Source organism: Rhagoletis pomonella, unplaced genomic scaffold (genome assembly GCF_013731165.1).
Source record: "Rhagoletis pomonella isolate Grant_MI unplaced genomic scaffold, Rhpom_1.0 Rhpom_scaffold_00013, whole genome shotgun sequence".
Classification (NCBI taxonomy): Eukaryota; Metazoa; Arthropoda; class Insecta; order Diptera; family Tephritidae; genus Rhagoletis; species Rhagoletis pomonella.
In genome coordinates this window covers 22,957,151-22,967,148 of record NW_023458567.1, presented here as the reverse complement: position 1 = coordinate 22,967,148, position 9,998 = coordinate 22,957,151, and the positions used below count along the sequence as shown (strand labels likewise).

The following is a 9,998-nucleotide window of genomic DNA, read 5'->3' as shown; positions in this document are numbered from 1 at the left end:
ATCCGAAAACACCTCAAATATTTATGTATACATCTTTTTTTCTTTCTCATGTATTTCTTTTATAAAAAATATATTTCTTTGCCCTTTTGGCAGTGTTTAAAAATACCTTGAGGGCTATGGAAGATTCATATGCTTTATCGCAATCAAAATTTAAATTAATATAAATCAAAAGTTAATGTTTTGTTAGTGAGGAAGTCGCTTTGTTTCGTAATTCATTCTCAGTAGTTTTAAAAATGTGTTGCTATTGTTTATTATAAACTAACTGCGACCCTATACTTCATATTCTTATTTTATTTAATATTATTTCAGTATACATACAGGTCACTTTAAAACAACTTTTTCTTGCAAAAGACTGAAACACATATATATTTTTAGCTGAAGAAATATAATATTTTTGTTTTCAACAGTATATAGTACGCTGTCCGAAAAATAGTATAATACTATATATTATAAAACGGTTGGCAACCCTAGTTGTGCCATTCATATATTAGATAAAAAAAACAAGTAAGAGCAAAGCTGTCTTCGGCTATGATGGATTTACTTTATTTATTTTACCGAGGGGTTTTTGGACCCGCTAATTATGAACATAAAGTCAGATTTTCAAAATTTATGATGGCAGATTCAATATGGCGGTAAAATTTTTAAAAAGAATATAATTCTTTTAATATTTGGTATCTTTGACCGCCATATTGGATCCGCCAAACCGAGTTTTGAAAATCTCGTTATGTTGCTTTTCCACAATAAATTTTCTTTAAAAAACGGCCTCGAGCTCAATAAAAATTGTTGAATATAATTGTTATAAGGCCAAAAAATAACAAAAAAACAAATTCTTTTTTTACTTTACCGAGCTTGAAAATTGAGTTTCCATTTTTTTTTACTTACATATGTTTCAAGGTTGAAATGATAAAGTGAAATCGGTTAGATGATCCTGCCACAACTTTTTTTATCCAATGTCGAAAATCAAATGTTATGGAAATATGCCCATATATGTATGTATTGACCTATTCTACACTAATGGCGTTTTCGTTTCTACAAAAAATGTTGCCTTTTCATCGCCTGGTTCTTAGTGTTTGTGCTGAGAGGGCAATAAAAAGGTAACATTTTTCGGTAGAAACGAAAACGCCATAATTCTTAACTTTTTTTATTAATACATTAGTATGTATATTCTTCTGACTATTTCTATTGTGCCTTAAAGTTTTGAATTTTCTAATTAAATTACGAACTACCTACTTTGGCTTTTCTGTAAAAATAATTAATAAATCAAAAAAATGTTTTGCAACTTTTCACAAAAAAAAGATTCAGATATAAAAATCCGCCAAGCTGATTCTTGCCTGCCACATCCTCTAAATTAAAATTTGCCACGGGTTCATCTTAATTAAGCCATGCTTAGCCCTGTCCACTGTTACTTTGGTGCCCTTTGCTCTTGCTGGAAGCCCAATCTACATATGGAGTGTCATTTAAACATTATACTAGTTAATGTAACTAGTAATAACCCCCCGAAATTCGTGTGAATGCATTAAAGTAACCCTTGCAGATATTGAATAAATATTTAAACTTAAGTAAAATATAAAACGTGAAGCTGTGTTTTTCTGTGATCTGTTTAAATTTTGTGTTTGATAAAGCTGTTTACGCTTATTAAAGTAAAAAATTAAAAAAAGTGCTAATAAACTTCTGGTGCACAATTTAAAGATAAGTAAAACATCAAAATTTCCCGTAGATTTGATTAATTTAACTTGATATTCTTAATTGCATGTGCCGAGTATTTTGTTTCATATAATATATTGTTGTTGTACAATTGTTTTTGTTTGTGCACATTGATTTTGCTCTTTTTGTCTTTTTGTCATTTCTGCTGTTTCATCTTTGTCACAGCTGTTTGCGTTGTGTTTATTAGGTGTCTAATATACAGTGCATTTAAAACTGTTCGCTAACTGATATTTACCAGCTGATTTGTTCACTGATTAATACATCGTTTTCAAAACCGTTTTTGCTTTTTTGCTTCTAAAACCTAAAAATAAATATAATTTTAAACATGTCGTGTATTTACACCAATTGCCACGTTAAAAGCGACTCCTATGTGCCATGCTGGCTCTGCGATGGGATTGCCCATATAAAATGTGCTGGTTTGAGCGGTAGAGTATTAGACGCTATTAACGAGGGTAAGGGTCTTCGTTGGTCTTGTCAAAAATGTAGATCAACCGAAGCTGATTTATTTAAATTCTTCAGGCAGTCCAGAAATGGTTTTTCTGAGATCGGGAAGGATCTGTCGGCGCTTGTTGAGAAATTTAAGCATTACGAAAAAATGTTTAGATCTTTCACTTGTCTCGACGACCCTCCACACTCTGAAGATAGCCGTGAAAATAAAGGTGGGCATGTTATTAGTCCACCTAAAAAGACAGCCACGGATTCTGGTAAAAAAAATCCTCCATCCCAGTCCTTAGAACTTATTAATTTACCTTCTCCATGCCCTCAGGCATTGGAGCCTCCGATTTCTAAAGCCATATCCACTAGGTCTACTTCAAAAAATAGTCAAACCGTTGATTTAACAGTGTTGCCATCAACATCTCAAGCTCCACTGTCTAACTTAGTTCCTCCGAATAATTCGGAGCCCCGCACATCAGACATCATTACCAAAAAGTTGGTTGTAATTCCTCCGAGAAGATCAATCTTTGTCTCCAGATTTGCTAAAGATACTTCTTCGGATGATATAAAGTCATACATATCGACTAAAATTAGAACTAAAGATGTATTTATTCGTAAATTTAATTTTAAATACGATCGCGATATTTCATCTTTTAAAATTGATGTAGCTTCCGAAGATTTTGATTCACTACTAAATAGTTCATTTTGGCCGACCGGGGCGTTTGTTCGCGAGTTTGAGTATAAACCTAATAAAAGTAATAATAACGTAGCTAAAATTTCTAATCTTAATTCTGATTCAAAAAACTAACTCGCAAGTCTAATTTAAGTATTTACTATCAAAACGTTAGAGGTTTGAATACCAAATTAACTGACTTATATTTAAAAGGTTTTGACTGCAATTATAATATTATTTCCTTGACCGAAACATGGCTCAAACCTCATATTTTTAATTCCGAAATTCTTCCAAATGAATATCAAATATACAGGAGTGACCGCGTGGGCAGAATCGGCGGTGGTGTTCTTTTTGCGGTGCATTCATCGATACCATCCGAGGAAGTTAGTCTTCCTGTCATTGAATATACCGAATTTAAATGTATACGTGTACAGGCTGGAAATACTTATATTTATTTAGCTCTTTGCTACATCCCTCCTAATTCTGCCGTATCGGTATATATGCAGCTAGTTTCTTTACTTGAGACCGTAAATGCAATGCTTACGGCATCCGATTCTATGATTGTTTTGGGCGATTTAAATCTGCCACATATTTCATGGAACATCATTGACACCGATGTTGTACCAGTTTCATCTAGAGATAGTTACAATGTATTTCTGGAGGAAATGGCTGAACTATGCCTCAAACAAATAAATATATGTCCAAATAAGTTTGGAAAGGTCTTGGATCTCGTTTACGTTGATGATGTTCCGAAGGCCTCTATTAATCGGGGTGATCCCCTAGTTTTGCCGGAAGATGCATACCATCCTGCTCTTGAGTTAAACTACGAAATCATAAATGAAATACATAATAATAAGTCAAGTTCAAGTACTAGATATGTTTTTGCGAAAGCAAATTTCAGGAAAATTAACAAAGAACTTTCAAAGTTATCTTGGCCAATATATAGAGATGACGTGGAGCGTAACGTTGAGCACTTTAATGATACTGTTTTCAATTTGTTTCGAAAGTATGTGCCAATACGTAATATTGTTCATGAAGAACCAATACAATTATGGTTCACTAAAGAGCTTAAAAAATTGAAAAATAAAAAGTCGCACTCTTTTAAACTGTATAAAAGAACGGGCTTACACAGTGATTACCTAAGGTACTCAGTTTTGCGGCATAGCTACTTTGCATTAAATAAGAAATGTTATAATTCATATTTATGTAAAATTAAGAGGAATTTAATTAACAATCCTAAATAATTTTATGGTTTCGTAAATTCAAAGCGTAAGGCACATGGTTTTCCGTCCGCTATGCATTATCGCAACACTGTATCTAGCGACAGCCAACTCATTGCCAACATGTTTGCTCGGTTCTTTAGGTCCAATTATTCTGTAGACTTCCCTATAAGTGGAGACTATCCGTACGAGCTTTGTCCAATCAACTCTGCTTATATTCCAGTAATATCTTCCGATGAAGTTTTACACTCTTTAAAAACCTTAAAAGCGTCATTTAGGCCTGGACCTGATCATATTCCGACCTGTTTTCTTAAAAACTGCGCTGAGAACATCTGCGAGCCTTTAACAACTCTATTCAATTTGTCACTTAAACATGGCGTTTTTCCGTCAGCCTGGAAGGAGTCTTTCATAATACCACTTCACAAAAACGGCAGCAGGTCGTCTATAGAAAACTATCGAGGCATAGCGAAACTCTCCGCTATCCCCAAATTATTCGAAGCAATTATTGTTAACCAGCTGACATATTCTATATCTTCTTCAATTACACAATCTCAACACGGGTTTTCTAAAGGAAAATCTACTATTACTAATTTATTGGAGTTTACAACTCATATCTCAAACGGTTTTAGAGAAAATGCTCATATCGACGTAATTTACACCGATTTCAGTAAAGCTTTTGACAAAGTATGTCACTCGTTACTCATCCGTAAACTCGACCTAATCGGCTTTCAGCCCAGTCTCCTTCAATGGATCTCATCTTACCTCTCTGATAGAACACAAAGAGTTATTGTTAATAATTGTTCTTCCAACATCATTAAAGTTTCTTCAGGAGTTCCTCAGGGAAGCCACCTTGGTCCGATTCTGTTCCTGATGTTCATTAATGATATTTCTTCTATAATAAAACATTCAAAAATTTTAATGTATACCGATGATGTGAAACTTTTTAAAACATTGTCCTCTATCGAAGAAAGGTCTTTGTTACAAGCGGATCTGAACAACGTGGTTAGTTGGTGTAATACAAACTATATGCCACTAAACCTTCAAAAATGTAAAGTTATGTGTTTCTCTCGGAGGGCTGTTCAACCAGCTGTTTATTCAATATCAAATTATAATCTGGAGCAGGTATCCAATTTTGTCGATCTTGGTATCACAATGGATTCCAAACTCAATTTCAACCATCATATTAATGTTACAGTCAATAAAGCCAAAGGCGTTTTTGCATTTGTAAGGCGATGGTCAAAAGAGTTCAAAGATCCTTATGTTACAAAAGCTCTTTTTACCAGTTTAGTTAGACCTATACTAGAATACGGATCTATTGTTTGGAATCCCCGCTACCAAGTTCATTCAGAAAGGATTGAATCAATTCAAAAACAATTCTTGCTTTTTGCATTGCGTAATTTTAACTGGGATTCAGATTACAATCTCCCCCCTTACACAAGTCGTCTAAAGCTCATAAATTTGCCTACAATCGCAAATCGTAGAGAAATGCTGGGTATAATATTTATCGTAAAATTAATGACAGGCTTGATTAATAGCCCGGCCCTCCTGGCTGAGGTAAATTTTAATGTTCCTTCTCGAGTGTCAAGACACTTTCGACCTCTATTTTTAAAGCCATGCAAAACTAATTTTGAACTAAACGAATCATTCCGTGGTTTATGTCAGGATTTTAGCTGTCATTCCAGCACGTTTGACGTATCGGACTCGATTTTTACTATAAAGAAAACTATTATTTCCACTCTCAATAATTGAAATACTATCTTTAGCATATCCAATCAGCTGATGAATTTGATTCTGTAGCTGAATAGTTTTAGATCTCGACACTTAACAAACTCCTGTTTCCACTACTCGGCACGAAAAAACTAAAAAAAAAAAAAAAAAAAAAAGTTTCCGTACGTCATGCGGACTGCGCCCCTCGTGTCGGTTGGGCGGGAATGGAGGGTAAAAAGCCGTTGGGATTAATTAATAATATTCATGAATATACTTCAGTATTTGGCTCAACATTTATTTAAAGAACTTCGTGAAAGACAACAATTAATCTTGTAATTTTTGAGTTATTAAAGGGCCTTACTATACTCATAACTTCGTACAGTGGGCCGTGAGAAAGCACTCATTTTTAAGGTATAGTTCAAACTTTCACAATATTCGTCCAAGGGCTTTATTAGTCATAGTATGAAACCATGAACGAACGAATAAGGACGGCGTGCGAGAAAAAAGTATTTTTTTGCAATGACGTAATTTTTTCGCCGCCATGTGAATGAAAAGGAACGAAGTCATGTGTGTGAATGAAACAATCGATTAAAAAATGACGTCATCAATTATTTATTTTTTTCTCAAAGGCAATTACAAATACACGGTTGCCGTGCTGGGTGATCTGTTTAGTTGGTTCATGGTATGAAACGCAATAATCACTTAAAATTGGCTCTGTTTCATGATGAAAGGCATTTAGTATCACACTTTTAAACTAACGCTTTAATTACCCTTTCAGTACAAAAATTCAACCACTGATTCTAAAATTTTAAAATACGTAAGTAAATATGTGTACCGGTTAATTTGGATCGTTCATTTCAAAAATCACATCAAAACAATTTTTAAAGTTTTGAGTTTTACTGTCATTCAGAGTCCTTTAAAATTGTCAGTGATATCCTAGGTGTTAAAAAAAACTGAAAGTGATCTCAGCTATTTTAATTTTTTGGTTTCGCGACATATATTTCAAAACTATGAATAATACAAATCCGAATCACAATTCCAGAGAAAATTGGTTAATATTTTTCAATAGATTATACTGCTCACTAACGACTTTTCTGTTACGTTTTACTTTCGTGTCAAACACGGTCAACTGCAACTGCAGCTTGCACCTTAAATTGATGTATGACGTAATTCTTTAAAATAAATTTTTAAATAAATTTTTATTTGCAATTTTTATGCTTTCCGGGAAATTCGTCACTTACTCTTATTACTGTAAACGAGAAATTCTTGTATATACATATATACATTAGGGTGATCCAAAATAAGTAATCTAGCGAATTTATGTCCGTAAAATTACCTATATACTGAGAATTATATTCTCGCATTGGGAATATTTGTTATTTCAATTTTAAAAGGTGTCGGTGAGCATTTGAAATTTTCTGTGTATCTAAATAACATGTAAGAAAATTTGTTTTCATCAAAAATGTTATAACTTTTGAACCGTTAAAAAAGTTATAAAAAAGGGATACACGTTTTTTCTAGGCATATTTTGGAGCGCATTAATTCAGGGTCCGTAAATAACAGTTATTTTTTTCAACAGTTAAACTTGGACAGACATTTTTAAGTCGAAAATAAAAGTCTTTCTAATAACAAAGAAACCGCTTATCCAAATTAAACAAGTTTGGTATCAAATGAAAGATGACTAAAATAGCTTTGAAAGTGAAATGTTTAAACGAGGAAAGCCAGCGGACAGCCAGCTATTGTAAAATATTTCAATAAAAAATATTATTTATATACCATAGAACAAACCTGGGGTCAGGTATATGAATTTATTTTGTATTAATTTATAAAAAAATATAAATAGAAGTGGTAGCCTTCGTTCGTTCTTCAGCTATTTAAGTCCTCTTTCATTTGATAGCAAATTTGCTTAATTTGGATAAACTGTTTGTTTATTATTAGGAAAATAAATTTTTTAACTTGAAAATATCTGGCCAAGTTTAACTGTTGAAAAAAATAACTGTTATATACGGTTCCTGCATTAATTCTCTAAAAATTACCCTGAAGTTGTTTGGCTTAGAGACGATGGAGAGCATTAAGTATATTAATGATATTGCTGAACGAGGTATAGCGTTGACACGAGATTATAATCGAATTTTGACGAAAGACAAAAGTAATTGCTTATGAAAGTAATACAATTACAATTATATAATATTAAAATAAATAGCAAATACTTGTTAATGTGTGGCGGTCTTATAATTATTCAACGCAGTGGATCTACTATTAACTTGTTTGGCTTGTGTTTAGAGAAACTTTGAATTGTTAATGTATCGTTATTTATGTGTTAAAATAAATATAGAAACATTTTTGCATTTTCAATGTGGAGCATTTGATCTCCTGCAATGTTAAAAAACTCTGGTCACATTGAAACACACATTTGAATCTGTGTCTCTGAAAGAGCTTTGGGTTAGTGTTAAGAGTAAATATCATGAAGTCGCTTAAAAGGCCATCTAAATTTTGCTTTCTTCTGCCACAACGTACTCTGTCAACAGTGTTTTCAGCTTACACTTATACAAAAAACAAATTTAGGCCGAAATTGGATGCTACCCCAGTAATGCGCATACAGCTTTCAGGTATTATATCGAATTACTATTTTATACAATAATTGATAACAGTGAAACAATGTCATACTTCACATTAAAATTTAAAGTATATATCGAGCCCTAACCGCCAAAATAACGTAAGCGACATTTTTTTCAAAATTTTATTTTTGATGCAGAAATACATCTAGATGCTCTAGGAATATTTCTGCATCAAAAAGAAAATTTTGACAAAAATTTTGCTTACGTTATTTTGGCGGTTAGGGCTCGATATGTATACTATTTCTAGTAAAAGTTTTTATTCATATTTAAATTGCACTGCCTTTGATTTTTCGTAATTTGATGTGGGGTTCCTTAAAATGAAAGGTGTTTAGTAAGGGATCCATCATCTTAAAAGTTTAAGAACCCCTGGCTCAGAGAAAGTTGAAACGGCAATACTTGATACCTGCGCCGGGTACATAAAATCAAGATTCGTCCGAACTTATAGGTACATTGTTTTGTACTTGTTATAAGTAAAAATATTGTTGGAAAGTAGATCTTACAAATACTCAGTGGAGTTCAACCCCAAACTTGGAGCTAAAATTTTTAAGAGGGAAAAAATCTCTGCAAATTTACAGTTTTACCGGTATCGTTAACCGGTGTCCGCTTTATTGAGAGCGATGCATTTTCTTAAATTCTTTATGCTGGTACTTATGTATGTATAGCTTAATTAAAATGAAAGTCGTATATTCAACCGAAGTGCTTCGCTCCCGGATTTCCTGGAGCGCCTGGACCGCCGGGTGGAGCGCCAGGGGCGCCTGGATTGCCCCCACCGTGTTGCTGAGCTAATGTATGACCTGCATGAAAAATATATTTCATATATATACATATGTATATAACTACGTACTTGGTTTACAAAGTATAGAATAGCTTACCGCTCAACAAAACAACTGCCGCCAGTAAAAGCATAACAAATTGAAATATGGATTGCATTTTAATATTTATTTATTTTTTTAACTAGTCAGACTGTTCAAGCTCTCAAGAAAATATCGGAAAATTGAATACCAAATGAGACAGATTCTTTGCCTTTTATAGTTTATTCAGCGGTGCCATTACCTAACCACAAGTACATACAAATGCATGTATGTACATACATACATACTATATATTTACATTTGTATATGAATACATGATCTTATACAGGGGATAGTAAGTGGGGCAGCTGCCCCACGCTTGACTCAACAAATATTTTAACGTTTTATAAATGTTAATAAGCTCTATATTCAGCTTTCGATTTATGTGTTTATAGCATACTTACCATTTGAAAGGTCTAAGGGCCAATTTCAGATGAAAAAGTTAAATGTCACTTGAGTTTAATTTTGTATTGCTATTTATCTTAGGTGGGTTTCAGATCAACTTATTTGAATATGCCAACACTGTTGCTTGTTTCGTTAAATTGTTGTTGCATTCGTTTGGTTGTTTATATTTTCGGCTGAACAGCTGATCCGGGTTGTCACTGACGATAAAAATACTTACCATCCACTTGACAAAAAATATATATTGATTGTTTCGTGCGTTTTGAAATATTTTTGTTTTTGCCGAACGGTGTTGTAACCAAATGCAATGAATCAAACAACCGGTTGGGGATTTTTTAATATTCTCAATGTTTTTGATGAAAAAATTGTTTGCATTTTTTTGTATAAG

The 9,998-nt window shown here is 33.1% G+C and overlaps 1 protein-coding gene across 1 annotated transcript; it reads right to left on the bottom strand.

Moving 5' to 3' along the window:
- Positions 1–8,925: 8,925 nt before the first annotated feature.
- On the bottom strand, positions 8,926–9,365 carry LOC118748286 (class E vacuolar protein-sorting machinery protein HSE1-like). The gene is made up of 2 exons (XM_036482661.1): positions 9,230–9,365; positions 8,926–9,151 (listed from the first exon to the last, which is right to left on the bottom strand). Exons 1-2 carry the CDS (start codon positions 9,285–9,287, stop codon positions 9,045–9,047), a joined length of 165 nt encoding a protein of 54 aa, XP_036338554.1. The 5' UTR covers positions 9,288–9,365; the 3' UTR covers positions 8,926–9,044.
- Between the last annotated feature and the right edge of the window lie 633 nt (positions 9,366–9,998).

Excerpts from the sequence above, each read along its gene's own strand:
- LOC118748286 (XM_036482661.1), bottom strand. The coding sequence starts at position 9,287 with ATGCAATCCATATTTCAATTTGTTATGCTTTTACTGGCGGCAGTTGTT. Across the intron at positions 9,152-9,229 it reads GGCAGTTGTTTTGTTGAGCG|GTCATACATTAGCTCAGCAA; the intron begins GTAAGCTATTCT and ends TTTTTCATGCAG.